The sequence below is a fragment of the Notolabrus celidotus genome, chromosome 8, assembly GCF_009762535.1.
Source record: "Notolabrus celidotus isolate fNotCel1 chromosome 8, fNotCel1.pri, whole genome shotgun sequence".
In the NCBI taxonomy this organism is placed as follows: Eukaryota; Metazoa; Chordata; class Actinopteri; order Labriformes; family Labridae; genus Notolabrus; species Notolabrus celidotus.
The window spans coordinates 13882053-13896949 of NC_048279.1; the positions used below are offsets into that span (position 1 = coordinate 13882053).

General features: G+C 39.3%; 1 protein-coding gene across 3 annotated transcripts; it reads right to left on the reverse strand.

Moving 5' to 3' along the window:
* Positions 1-1700: 1700 nt before the first annotated feature.
* Positions 1701-14622, reverse strand: anxa6 (annexin A6). 3 transcript variants are annotated; one of them, XM_034690733.1, is made up of 26 exons: positions 14513-14622; positions 13049-13218; positions 12052-12107; positions 10084-10168; positions 9882-9976; positions 9688-9801; positions 9490-9580; positions 9334-9413; positions 9149-9205; positions 8679-8772; positions 7530-7625; positions 7383-7441; positions 7160-7282; positions 7015-7073; positions 6636-6714; positions 5907-5988; positions 5730-5824; positions 5454-5567; positions 4755-4845; positions 4585-4664; positions 4315-4368; positions 4079-4172; positions 3871-3966; positions 3694-3752; positions 3354-3491; positions 1701-2153 (listed from the first exon to the last, which is right to left on the reverse strand). In XM_034690733.1, the coding sequence occupies exons 3-26, from the start codon at positions 12052-12054 to the stop codon at positions 2094-2096; spliced, it is 1998 nt and encodes a 665-aa protein (XP_034546624.1). In that variant the 5' UTR covers positions 12055-12107; positions 13049-13218; positions 14513-14622; the 3' UTR covers positions 1701-2093. The 3 variants fall into 3 exon arrangements, with proteins under 3 accessions (XP_034546624.1, XP_034546625.1, XP_034546623.1); XM_034690734.1 differs by lacking the exon at positions 14513-14622 and having other exon boundaries at positions 3369-3491; positions 13049-13414; XM_034690732.1 differs by lacking the exon at positions 14513-14622 and having other exon boundaries at positions 13049-13414.
* Between the last annotated feature and the right edge of the window lie 275 nt (positions 14623-14897).

A 14897-nucleotide genomic window follows, 5' to 3' on the forward strand; every position in this document is an offset into this window, starting at 1 on the left:
GGGCAAACTTTGGATTAGAACGTTGTAGTAGTTGCAAAAACAACAGACAATGTCCTACAATTAAATACTGTATGTTTTTTTAACCTTTAAACTAGAAATAATTCAATTTCTTTACCTGCCATGTAACACACCAAACAGATCGTGAAACTCACTCCAGTGACAGCAGAAAAATTATTTAACCTGCCCCCGAAATATGAAATAAAAAGTCGTAAGAAATCACAAACATCTGTTTCTACACCTTAAATGTTAAAACAAATAAACACAGACTCACCCACTCATTGTGCTTGTGTCGGAGAGGCACTTTTTAAGGAAACTGGTGAAAAGGGGGGAAGCAATTTCACCAAGACTTGGGGAATTCCCACAACCCAGCAAAAAGGCCTGGTCTGATACTGTACACGCTCAGCCTTAACAGAACCCAGCACGTGTGTCCAACTGTGTGGCCTGCTTTTTGCAGAGGAACCCAACATGTGCAACAACAAGTGCATTTATTTGCACAATAGATTGCAGCACTCATACCACACTGCACACATTAATGCACATGAAAGGAGTAATACAAAAAGAGGCTGGAAATATAACACTGCATGATCAGTCCAGCAGCAATAACTACACACTGACTTATCAAAACAACAGGAAAGTACATGTAGAACAGAACTGCATGCTATTTACAGCAATGATGTCATTGGGACTGTAGATTAAAAAAAATCAAAAGCTTGACCAACATCCATTCCTCTATCCAAAGAGTTCACAGCTGTTAAATATGAGAATTGCAGTTTCCATCTATTTAATTTATTCAGAACAAGATGTCCTGGTCAAAACACCACAGTAAAAACTTCCCCCTGTTGTCATAAAGGGAAATTCAAGAACAGTGTGTGTTTTCACGTCAGCTGCACAATAACAAATCTTCTCTTAATCTCTCATAGTTATCATCAAATGGAGCCATTTCAGGTTGGGTGTGCCATTCAAACCAGAGTGTGACTGACAGACTGAATGCTGCTGCAGCAGCCTCTATTTGTTGCCTTGGATTTTGGCATACTGCAGGGGATTTCCTCGCCACATACATCTTTTCTTTTTTTTTCTTCTTTCCTCTTTTAACTCAAAGATGGCCTGACAACAGCTGCGCTCACACATATGCAATGAACTGAGACACTGATGAAAGCAGAGGCAGCTGTCATATATTTTTCTACTCCTGTAGTTCTGAGTGAGACACAAGACATTAGGTATAAAGGGTTTAAACAGTTAGGTGTAAATGAAAATAGCTTTCTTTAAGCGTTCAAAAGGGAAAATAAGAGTCTGACTTGTGCAGATGCAAGCCAACAATGTCAGCATCCTACCACTATCCAATATTATACTCTAAGTTTGTTCAATTGGAAACTATTATATTATAATTATTATTATGCCAATATCTGCCTTCATTAAAATATAAGTAGTTGGCCTTTACTGGCAATAACTAATGGGCATTTTGAAGTTTGTTAAACAGAACAGGCATTGATTAGCAGAGGGAATTTCCTGCTGTTTTATGTTTTAGTTCCCATTCTGCTGCTCCTGGTATCAACACAGTAAATCCCTGAACTGTTAACTGACTTGCCAAATACAGCCCAGAGCACCACAAAGTACTTGTACTGTAAAGAAAATGGCTACTACATTTACTGAATGTATGTGTCAAAATGTATTCAAACGTGAGAAAAAGCAGAATGTTTGTATTTTTCATGATTTTTTATTCAGGTATACAGTATATGATACCTTACAATCACAATCATTGATGGACGGCCTGAAATCTGAAGGCACTAGCCGACTTTCTAATTTTACAGTATGCGGTACATGTGGAGCACCATTCCACACTAACGTGAACATGTTTTTGTTACATACTTGACTCTGTAAAAAAAGAAAAAACATCATCCTGACATGCAGGACGATTAAACATAAAAGCAGAAACGTAGCTGTTAACTTTGGAAGGTCAAAGGTCACATGGTTTGGCTGAGGAGTGGCAGGACTTGATGTTAGATATTGACAATCACCAACAGTTTCCTGCAATCAGGCTTGTCTCAGGTTTTTTTTGAACTGAAGTCAGCAAACAGCTGCAGATGTGAGAAAGTTTAGTCTTCCCCTCCACAGAGTATGAGCAGGGTTTTACGATAGTCTCCTGAGGTGTCACCCTGAATGATGATGAAAAACACACAAAAGAAGCATACATTAGGAGACATTTTTCTTTTTATCATTTGCCGAACAGTGAATCAAGAAAGCAGCATTTACCTCTCACTCTTTCAACAAAAAGAAATTAATAAATTAAACTTTGTCAGTCTCTTTTTGTGAATGAGTGAATATTGCTTGGAATCAAAAAAGTCACAAAATCAAGAAAAATCAATAAGGAAGCTGAAGTGGAATTACCCTTCAGTGTAACTTTATCAGCTGATGCTTATACATAAAGATTTCCATCTCTATAATCAGCAGCACAATGTTATGTGACAATATCTTTTAAAGGATCATTTCCTCATTTTGAGAATTATACTGGCTTCTTGTTGTTGTTGGTCTTTGCTTAGAGTTAGATAAGAAGACGTATACCATTCTCATTTTAGTGTCAGTGTTAATGCATAGAGAAAAGAAAAGAACACTAAAGAAAACCTTTGTGTAGTATAGCTTAGTATAATGTTAAGAAGGTGAAAAAAGGTGCAGGGTTTTGTCCAGTGTTAGCAAATGCAACCTAATAGCATCTCTAGGGCCAGAGCTGGTAGCTTTGGGTTGCTGGATTTTCTGTACAAACAATGAATTTATATATTTATATGGATTGTCTCAGCTAACTCTTGGCAAAAAGTAGGAAACCTTATTTCTCAAAACATCAAATACTTACTTTGAATAATTTCTCTAATGCACCTATCTTTTTCTGAAATATCAGACCTATACATATATTTGCATTTTCAACTGAAATAAAATTCAGAAACAAAAACAATGAATGGAAATCCTTGCTGTTGCATAAATCTGACAATGTTTTTGCAGAGCCAATCCAGGCCACCTTATTAGCTTGTTTGTATTGGTGTCATAGTGATTTCATCTGTAAGTTATTATAGAATTGCTCTTTGGTGCTTCCTGTCTCTGCAGCTGCCAGCCAATCACATTGTGGATACAGAGGAAGTTAAACACGCGAGGGAAATTCCTAAACAGCTGTGTTAAAGCCACAAACCCGAAGCCCACCGCAGAAAGCTATAGATTAGCCCCCCTCCTCCCCCATCCCAGTGTAGCAGCAGAAGAAGGATGTGCAACACGCAAAGCATGAGACAAAAATGCTCCACAGAGACTCACTGATTAAAAGAGGACACCGCAAACCAGACAAGTGTTAGTGGACGTAGCCTTCGACTTACGAGCATAGTTTCTACCTGGATGAATTCATGAAGAGAGGCGTCATGTGTTTCCTTGAATTCTTTGCGAATGTTGAAAAGGTCAATCTCGCTACGGGACACCATGATGCGGATCAGGGCTCTGTCGTCTGTGCCAAGACCCTGCCCAGGAGATCAACAGATACTTTGTTTATCTCAAGAAGTACACAGAGGAAAGATCAAAAACTTGAATGTATCACATGCGCCAACAAACATGACCATATCACTTGCTTTAAGTGACATTCAAGGCCTTTGTGATGTTCTGCATTCCTGCAGCTCCATTATAAAACAGTATACACATTTTCAGAGCACTTTGAATGCATACCTTCATGGCTTTGTACAAACGGTCTGCAAAATAAGAGGGCTTGTTCTTTACGCTGCGAACTGTTAAACAAAAAGAGAGTAAGAAAGAGCTTAGGTGGGGTTGGAGAAAACATCTTTTCAGCCCTATGACACACAAAAGTGAAAGATTAAAATATTCAAGGTCAAAAACAGTTTTTACCTATAGCATAAAAGGCATTTTTGACGTCTCCTGACATCTCCTTCTTAATTATCTGTTCAATGTCCTTGTTGCTGCATTTGACAAACTCCTGAAAAACTGTTGAACGAATAGCAAATATGTGATTTAAGTGATGGATCCAATTTCTTTTTGAAAATAATTTATATTTAAAGCTAGGTGATCAATTTGATCTTGCTGTCCTCAGTTTTACCTTTTCTAAGATGGGGGAAGCTTCTAGTGCACAGAATACTCATAAACTTCATCTCCATGTCATCAGACTCTGCATTGCATGCATCGGCAAGATCCTAATCAATTTATGGAAAATAACGGAAAAAAGCAATTCATCAATTTAACTGATACAATGTTTTATCAAATAAATAATAACATATACTAAATAATACAATATAAATAATACAATATTCAACTGAATTTCAAAGCCTAAAGCACCTGAGCATCTGAAGAGGCTCTCTCCATGTCAGCAGGGCCCTCCTCTCTTGCACCCTGCATAGTAGAAATAGCTTTTCATGAATATAAACTTTGAGAAATTAGATAAGTGTTTCAACAAGAACATTGATTTTATCTTTAATACTTAATGTGAGATATTGTGGAGTGACAGTGAGGACATTTTTATAATCTCTGATGCAGTCAGCAGACAGACTGCAGTGAGTGGGCGTGTAAATTGAACGCTGTGTAAGTTCTCATGATGATGAACTTTACCTGCACCAGAGAAACAAGAATGCGACAGAAGTGGCCTGATGTGTCAGACTGAATGGCTTCCTCCATAGACTTCTTGTAGGCTGTAGAGTGTGGGTACATTGAAGTTGTACGTTAAAGCTTTCTAAAGAGAGAAAATAATGTTGGAGCCTCTTTATTTTGTATCAACTCACCGTCCTGGTAAGCTGCATTCATGGCATGTATTTCCTCGTTGCTTCTGGTGACAAGAATCTCGATCAGGCTATGTTCATCTGTCCCAGCGCCCTGAGGAAACAAAGAGTTTTAAACAAGCAGCCATAGGAAGCATGCATGTGCAACAAATTTTGCCCCCTATTTTTCGGATACCCTTTTGTATTTCCATAAAAGGCATGCCTTTTATTGTATTGATCACATGATGTCTCAACAAACAGGTGAAATAGCTTTGAACAATCTCTCTATAAGCCATGCAATGACCATAACAGAGTGGAAAGTGATTAAAATGTACCATAATGTTTCATATTGTATTGTATCCTATCCTGTTGTACAGTTTGGTACCATGTCATATCCCATTGTATCGCACAGCATCTCATAGCCTCCCATAGCATCATATCTTGTCGTGGTGCGCCATTTCATGTTGTATCATATTGTACTGTACCATACTGTATCATAACATATAGTATTGCATTTTAAATATTACATTGAACTGAAATGTATCTTATTGTATTGTTCCTGTAATAGCAATGCGGATGTTAACGAAAATGTAGAAATGAGAATGACAATGGCATGAATAAAGCAGATTTGATCTATGAGCTTCCTCTCTGCTAACACGTACTGCACATTAAACATAAACATGGCAGGATTACTGAAGTGATTATACAAGTCTGTTTTTCTACCTCCATTGCCTTCCTCATCATTTTGGCATCAAACTCTGCAGGGGTCAACATGAGCGCAATGATCAACCTCTCCAAGTTCTTCGACAGTTCAGACTTCAAGTCTTTCATCAGATCCTGAGGAGAAATTCAAAAGACTGAGTTGTTATGAGCTCACAAAAGGTAAAAGTTAGAAGCAAACAGCAAATGAGATGTTAAAAAAATCCAGTGGTAGATTCCCCTGTGCTTTAAAAAAAGGAATTATTGTGGTTTCTATTTTCAGTAATTCATTCCTCTCACCCTTCCAAGGAGGGATTTGAAGGTCTGTCTGATCTCTTGCCTCTGAGCGTTGCTTCTCTGTGCAACAATGTCAATGATTGCATCTTCATCTGTTCCTGTAGGCAGCAAATGAGGATGACACTATTATTTTTTAATCTTATAAAGATAAAAGAGCATTAGTTTTTTAGAGTCACATACCAAATCCCTTCATAGCTTTCCTCAGGGCTTGTGCATCAGCGGCTGGGTCGAAACTGGATGCAGGACGGATTGTTGGTCTTAACTAGAGAAGTGGTAAGACATAATTATAAATGTGAGATTCAATATTTAAAAACACACAATGTGGAGCAGCAAAGAAAGAAAGTTCTACTTGATCAGATGCATGTTAAATTAAAAGTAGGTGTAAACTATAAGCACTGGACATGCAGAGTTCTATTGTGTATGCAAAAAGAGTCAACTCTGGAATTTGCCATGAATATCAAAATTCTATCGCACTGAAATATTTGATATTAATCTCTTGACATTTGAGGGGGAGTGCGCCCTTTCAAGGTTAGAGGTCATGGCACCACCAACAATGAAAAGGTGGGTAGGCTGAAAACAATTCAGCGTTAGATAGTTAGTGAAGCAAGCTATTGTTGACCCAAATGCTGAGATGTTTTTGACATTCACTCCTGCAACAAAGCGAGGCAAGCGGTGGTTTGTGGAGCAAATCTTAACAAAAACGATTTGTTTTTTTTATGAATAGCATTCTGATCCTATCCACCGCTACACAAAGCCTTTACTATGCAGACATAGCAGCATCACAAGCACTTTTTCTAGTCATTGCAAGAAGCTGGTCATTGCAGGGTCAGCAGGTAATGAGGATGCATGCCACCACCAGGCTAAAACATGCAATGACACATCTAACAGGGGAGCAGGTGGGGCCCAAACCTGGACTTTGGTCATGGAACTTAATTCCCACATCTTGTAGGCTATCTGAGCAGCTTCAGGAAAGAACTCTCCAGCTAAGCTGTAATGATTGGTTTGACAGAAGACAGCACACTCAGCAAAGCCATAAGTGTGAATGGGTACATTTCTAGAATAATGGATCAAGGATTAGGTAAAAACTGCTGTTTAACATCAGATAATCTCTAGGTATCATTGAGATTGTAATAGTTTGGATGTCATATGTTTTAGTACCAATGCAACAACTTCTCATTATAAGTATATAAACATAAAACATTGTAGAGGAAACAATAACTCTTGAAAACCTAGGCTTTATTGCCCTCTTCTGGTAGCTCCTGTTGGTTGCAGCCATTCAGTAACTTACTCATCATCTCCTCCACACAGGTTCAGCAGAGTCCTCTTGTAATCCCCTGATGTGTCATCCTGAAAGGTTTGCACATAAACAGAAGAAATCTATAGGCTTAAATTATTTCCTGTGAATACGTAAATCATATTAGAGTTTAACCAACCTTAATCATGTTGTATAGTGACTTTTCATATCCTAACCGGAAGCACTCTCGAATGTCCAACATGTCTATCTCAGAGCGAGAAATCATGATCCTGATCAGGGTGTTGTCAGCTGTACCCAGACCCTGAAGTGACAGAGAGGACGTGCATGAGGGTCAGGGTACGTTCTTAAAGTCACACTGCAATCTGTGTAAAAGTTACAAACTTGACTTAGAGTATGTTTACCTTCATTGACTTGTAAAGGCGTTTGGCAAAGAACATGGAAACACTCCTGATGCACTGGACTTTGAAGAAAACACAGAAGATAGCCTTGTGTTAAATTCACATTGTGACTAAGTGTCCATAAATAACTCCACTTAGTGTGTTTCTTACCAACAGCCAGCATGAGCCTCTCAAAGTCTCCAGACAGCTCGCTCTTTATGCTGTCCTCTATGGAGCACTCTGCGATCTTCTCGTATGCATCGAAAACTACACAGAGAGATGACAACATTAAACAAATGAATGTTCCTCACACACTTTGAAATGTATATTTGTGTTCTGCTCAAAATGTAGGTGGAGTTATGAACTACCCTGTCTGAAAAATACGTAACAGAAACTGATGTTCCTAAGAGGATCGATTCTGACGGCTTTGATGATCCTCTGTTATCTGGTTCCATTATCTGGTCAATATATCACCTGTTGTTAGGCTCAAAATGCAAGCTAAACATATTACATTCCCAAAAACCTGAGCTCTTCTTTGTGTTTAGAGTTTATTTTCAGACGTTGGCCTGTATCCAAACATTATTATTGGGAGCATGTTAGCAATTAGCATGCACATGTTTGCTTGAAACACCAGTGTACCTTAGCATGAAAAGCTCTGCAGAGCTGCAACAATGTTACACAAGATCTGTTTAATTTAAACAAGGCTCAATTGGCGACCAAGACAGAAAGCTGTGAAAATAAAAACACATTTTTATCTAACTAAAACATACTTTTATTCCATATCTACACAAAAAAACAACTCAAAAAGAGCCCTGCTAGACCTTTTAGCCACCCTAGCCTTTTGTTTTTTATATTGTATCTATTATATGTGTACTGTTTTTGTATGTTAAGGACATGTTTTTCATTTATTTGTCTTGAGCTCTACTTGAATTTGCACTTTTGGTTGCCACCCTTATGTGTTGTACTTTTCTATATCAAATTACACTGAGCTGTATTATCCTTTTTGTATATTGCTCAAGCCGAATTTCAACTCTGGGGCAATCAATTATATCTAATCTAATCTTACACATCCTAAACCTATTTTCTGTAATGACCTCTTCTATGTGATGCACATTGAAATTGCAGCTCTGCAGGTCTTAGACTGTTTCTAAGTGCTTGTAGGGGGGTGTTTCTGTGTACAATCTAGCAACAACTCATCACCCCTCAATTGAACTTTTACAACATCTTTAATGTTTGATGAGCTCTTGTGAGACTTAAGTTCACAGTGGGAATGTGTGGATGCCTCACTGCTGTGTTAATTTCCCTGAGTGCTGTTCTCACCCATGCGAAGGTGGGTCACGCTACGGTTTCCCAGGATCATGATGAATTTGGCCTCGTCTGTCCCCCACTGCTCCTCTCCCGCTGCAAAAAGGTCCTACACAGAGTTAAGAAAGGAAGATAGTTCAAAATTCAAAAGAGGAAACACAGAGATAGTATAGTGATATTGAACATATTAGCATGCTGTCCTTCAACGTGGAACTCTAAGCACCACAGTGCCTAATGACTGTACAGCATTAGAGCTGTTAGCATGGCCATAAAAAAGTCTTGTTGATAGATGATAATACCAAAAATGTCTTGGAGAATATAAACACAATATTCTGGTAATGTGTAGAAATGAGGACATTCAAGTGTCACCCATATGTTACTTAAACATAAAGCATAAAGGCAGCTCTAGTGAAGGGCATACAGATTCAAGAAGCCCACTATCATACTGCACTCTTTTACTGGGCACTAGATGTTTGATTTCTCACTTGTGCATCCTGCTCCACCAGGTCTGCATCCACAACCCCTGACTCATCTCTGGTCCCCTGAAATCATCAAACCCAAATAACACACCCATCAGTTATAGTGGGTAAAGGAGTGGTATATAAAACAGGCACTGTGTGGTTCACTGGATTCATAACTGGCATGTTTGTCAGTTCCTCACTGAGATTACCTGAAGTAAAACAATCAGCATCTTCTTAAAATGGCCTGAAGTGTCAGCAATCACATCCTCTTCTATGTCTCTGCCATAAGCTGAGGAAACAGAATACTAAATGTTAAGAGAACTTAGATTAATAATTTAAATGTAATCTTCTTTAATAAGCCTTACCATCCTTGTAAGCTTCAACCATATCATGAGTCTGTTTGTTGGTTCTGGATGCCATGACTTCAATAAGGCATCTCTCGTTTGTTCCAGCTCCCTTGAAACAGAGCATATCACACAGCCACTTAATATCACATAGCTACTCCTTTACTGGGTGTGGATGGAGATATCTAAATAATCTTGCAGTGGGGGATAATATCTTACATTGACAGCATCATGGATTTCTTTGGCATCGTGGTAGGCTGATGTCCTCATCAGACTGACGATGAGACGCTCAAAATGGCCTGTCAGCTCATACTTCAGATCCTCGATCAGGTCCTGATAAAGCAACAAAACCATAACGGTGTTATAGCCTCTACTTAACATAAAATTTAAGCAAACAAAAATCAAAGATTTACCTTTCCATAGCTGCACTTGTATGCTGCAATGACTTCCTGCCTCTGTGCATTACTTCTTGAGGTGACAAGATCCAAAATGGCCTCTTTATCACTGCCTGAGGAACAGAAAACAACATTTTTAACTACCTTCATCTCAGTCACAGAAATCGATGTGTTACATTGTAGTTATTCAGCCTACAAGTCCAGTCAATGAAACACCTACCGAAGCCTTTCATAGCATTGTAAAGGGTCTCCGCGTCAACAGCAGGATCAAAGTCCGGAGCATCTGTTATTGTGCCTCTAAACACCTGTAAGAAAAAATGTGAAATAAATATCATAGATGAGATTTCCCTAATGGAGACAACTCAATATGAAAATATGTCTGGGATGTCTAGAACTTTGAAGCGATTCACAGAAAAACAACATTGACAGGAATGTGTTCTCTCTAACAAAGTTTCTCTGTATTCTATCATGGCTCAGGTGTATGTAAAATATGACATCTAATAACATCTGAGATTTGGGGACATAATGTGTCCATCTGTGAGTGTTTTAGCATGTTGGTGTTTGGGGGCAAGCTGGATGTCAATAGCAACTACTAAGGAAGTCTGAAACTTTAATGACAACAATAAAGCAAAGATACAGTCACAAAACACCCCCAGAAACTCCCATTGCCACCAGTGGAACAACAATACAAGATGGCAATTTTTGGTACAGGTCCTCTTTATTATGCTAGCAGCATAACTCTAAGGATAACAGTGCTTTTATACCTGTGGGATGGATTACCTTCAGGCATTTAGTGTAGACATTTGTGGACTTCATAGATAAAAGGACAACAGACTTTGGTGATACAGAGTTACAATAACATGGTAACATTGTCATGCTGACATTAGCATTAAGCTCACAGCATCACTCTGCCTTTAGTCAGTCTTATAGCAGAAGGACTCCCCCCTTTTTTCTCCTTCAATAATTGAACAAAGCTGCTACATCCCTTAACACAATCAGCTTATAAAGTTGATAAGGAGTTTGGATGTAAACCTTTCCAACAAGCAGTCAGGAGGTCTGGACTCACATGACACTTTGGTTTTGGAACAGTGGACAGGCTTGACCCTCAATCCTTTTCAGGGTGTGAGCAGCAGACTGTGTAAAAGTGTCAGTGACGGGAACACAGGGAGAGAAGGAGAAGCCAAGTCTGCGATTACAGCAGCTGACTGTCTGCACCTGTCTCACCACCCAGCAGATCAGTGAAAATCCTGCAGGGTGTGTGTGAGTTTGTGTGTGAGATCAGAGCCTGTGCATAGGGGCGGGACTGTGGGTGTGTATGAGCAGCAGGGGTCAGGTTGCACACAAAGTAGCCCCCTGTACAGGGGTCTGTCATACCACTGAGAATACCCACAAACTGGGCATATAAAGAGAATATAAAGCACTTTCTTGGGAACACCTTTGTATAAATGAACATGAGCGTTCAAACTCATGAAGTTAAGATGTTTAACGCATGTTCTCTGTGTGAAATATGAAAGTTTGAACTGCATATTGAAGCTTAAACTGCAGCTGCTGCTCCTGTAAAGATTACTGCTGCATTGAGGCAGTCAGCCAAGTGCTCTTCCACCCTGCTAGGGGGCCACTGCACATGCTCAGACCATCTACTTCTCACAGAAACCATCTCTCGTCTCGACAGCTGGAGAGCTTCACCCACATAGCAACATGGCCACAAATACGAGCCCCTAGCAACAGGCCTACACCCAAAGTAATTACATTTCTAATGTGGGGTAAAAGTCCCAATGATGATTTATTGGTATGAGCTTCCCTTCTGCTGCGGTGTTGCATGTTCCCAATGCCACAGGTTAGGAAGTTTGTGTTTCACCTCAGGTAAGACCACAGGACACTGACTTAACAAACATGACAATAAAGTTGGATGTCTGCCACAAATCTTACAGCGCCATTGTTGTTGGACAAATGCTGTCAAGTGTGTCACTCAGATGTGCAGGCACTACAGGTAGCAATGACACCCTACACTCGTGCCTTTATGATGTGAGGACTCACGTGGTGGCAGGTGGCTGCAAAATGACCTCACTCTGTCCACACCTTATTCGGTGGATCACAAAACCCTCCATGTCACAAAGACACCCAGCAGTATGATACAATCCACATCTCACAGCCCTTACATAATGCAAGATGAAAAGTGTTCACTTACCATTTCTATATTTGGTCTTCTGTGTCAACACTGTGCAGGAATCGATAGTTTCAGGCCTAAAGAGAGGAAGAGAGAGAAAAATGCTGATGAAGGGTTGGGAAAACAGCACAGCAAAACCTTCCCTGCCTCACTGAGGTGTCCTTTTGTTACAAAGAGACAGTACTGAAATGATGATCTCTCATTTTACTGAGTAATCCAACAAGGCAGCCTCTTCAGTTTACAGTCTGACAGCTCATCACCTATTGTAATACTGTATAACAGCACAGGGGAAAGAACACTGAGACACTTTCCTATGCACATTCACCTAAAAAGGCATGCAGCTTGACCGATTTCGCATTAAGCCAATTTGCAGGAAAACCATTTCATCACATTTTCCATGATGCCTCCACTAAGCCATACTGCAGTCATTCAAATATAAAGTTAAGCACACAGAAGCCAAGTTAAAAAACAACATTTAACCTTCCCTGACTGTCTGTATTTATAGAATTACAGTGCAACACAACTATACATATTATTCTAGGTTTAGAATAAAACTGAAAAGATAAATGTTGTCTTTAAATCAATCAGCTTGTACAAAGAAACAAAGATAGAAAACTCCAGCAAGGTTTCCACAAGCTGTACTGTTTGTTTAAGACAGGAGTGAGCCTTCCCAAAATAGCACACACAGTTTAACTTAATGTCAGAATCAAGGTCTGGGGGGTGGAGGCCTCTATAGATATGCCACACCCTTATCTGTACCCCAATACACTGTCATAACTTACTTGATTGTATATCTATCTACTATTTGGTTAACTTTGTGCTTTGTTCCGTAGAAGAAGAAGACTTTGTCGCTGTGTACTGCACAGTTTCTAATCCACTTCATTTGATTATAACTGTCTTCCAGTGCTATACTAATGTAATTCACCGGCACATGTTATAATGACGCATCAGCAAACTTCTCCAGAGGCAGTTCGTCTCCGGACTAAATCTGTCTTCAAAAGGAAAGATAAAGGGTTACCTCCTCTCTGCAGGGAGTCAGTCGCGTCCAAACTGGTCCGGTCCTACTATCTCCGCTTTCCTATCCCCGCTCAGCCGGTCCTAGTGTCGGTCTGTGTGTCTTCTCCAGTACCGTCCCGTTACGTGTCCTCTGTGACGCAATGCGCGCAGCCTCTCTGTGTAGGGGAGACCCTGAATATGGTGGAGCAATGTATAACAGTAACGCGACAGCTATAAAGTACGTGACCAGGGAACAAGAAGTCCCGGGTGAAAAATATCGACATTTAGGAGAGAATATTTCTATATATATTTTAGTTGTTGGTCAAGTTTGTATAAGTTGTTAAAAGAGCCAACGAGCGTAACTAAAAGGTTGAAGCTTGTCGGAATTCACTGACATTTTTCATTTGACAGGTTTGAAATATGGGTTGGAAAGGAGGGGGTGCTGGTGCTGACACTGGTGTGAGAGTTTACTTTTTTCTATATCTGTCCTGTCAAACGTCTCTTCCAGTAAGAGGGGGAGAGGGGAGAGAGATAGCAACATAGTTCAGGTTAGAGGAAGGCCATGTCAGCATTGTGGACTTCAAATGGGAAATTTGTAAGAATTTGGCAGGGGGCCTTCCGGGAAGCTGTTATGTTGTGGGTCAAATTGACCCATTCTGAAGTTCAAAAATGTAAAAAAAAAAAAAAAAGTAATTTCGCTATGAAACTTCTTCTGCTCGGCTTAGTTAGAGTGAACAACATATAAAATGAAAATGGTTCATTTCACACATTTGCAACCCCCCCCCCCATGCATGTTTATATCACGTACTGATCATGGGTCAATTTGACCCTGCAGCTAAAGTGGAGGCTAAAAGTGGTCAGAAATGTTAAATACTGATTGTTTCTTTGCAACTGTGTTACATATTTCACCCCACTCACTTTCCAATGTACATTAAAAAAAAGTTTTAAAATAAATTTTCATTAAAAAAAACGAGTGAATTGTCCTCATTGAACTATGATCTGTGAGAATTAAAGAACACCAATGCACTAAATATTGATGTAAATGGTTAGTAATGGAGTTAATAATGAGATTTGAAAAATATTTATTGGGATTTTTTTTGGGGCTCTGACACTTTTGAACATTAAATATGCCCTGGGTCAACATTACAGGTGGGTTAAGACCCAAACATATCAGAAGCATGACTCATATTCAGAATTTAAGCTAACACTAGCATCACTGGCTTCAGTTTTGAACTGTGGTTAATACAAGTGTTCCCCTGACATCACATGACCCCAACTTACAAAACATGAAGAGCAGTTTTTATTAATGCTTCTATTTGTACACATCACTTGTTACATACACTATAAATGCAATAAGGTTTTTTTGGCTTTCCCCCTTATTTTTATGCCGTTGCATGATGGAGCTTTGTCGGGCCATATGAGGTGATAAACAGATTGAGGATGGATGCACTGGGTAAGAAATGCAGGCCAAGTGTTGTGTACTGACCTCTTCTGTTTCCAAACTGCATTGCACACTGATCACGAGGACTTTTACCTGATCCATGAACTCAGTAACATCCCTGGGGTACAGAATAGGGTGGTTTAATACGATCACTGTGACAACTCAAAATGAGTTGAATCTATATTTGAAAGCATCTCTCGCTATTTCATTATTTATGTTTGAATCAAATGTTTTGATGTGAATTTTTTAAATCTTAACCAGCAAGTGTTTTTTTTTTTCAACAGCAAAAATATTTGGAAACCTAGTGTATTTATGACGCACTTATTATTTGTGTTTCCTTGGCTATTCACCAGATCCATTCAAGCCCCAAAAGTAGGCTACATTCCTTAAAATCCATTTTACAATTTCATGAATCTAAATTATGGAATGA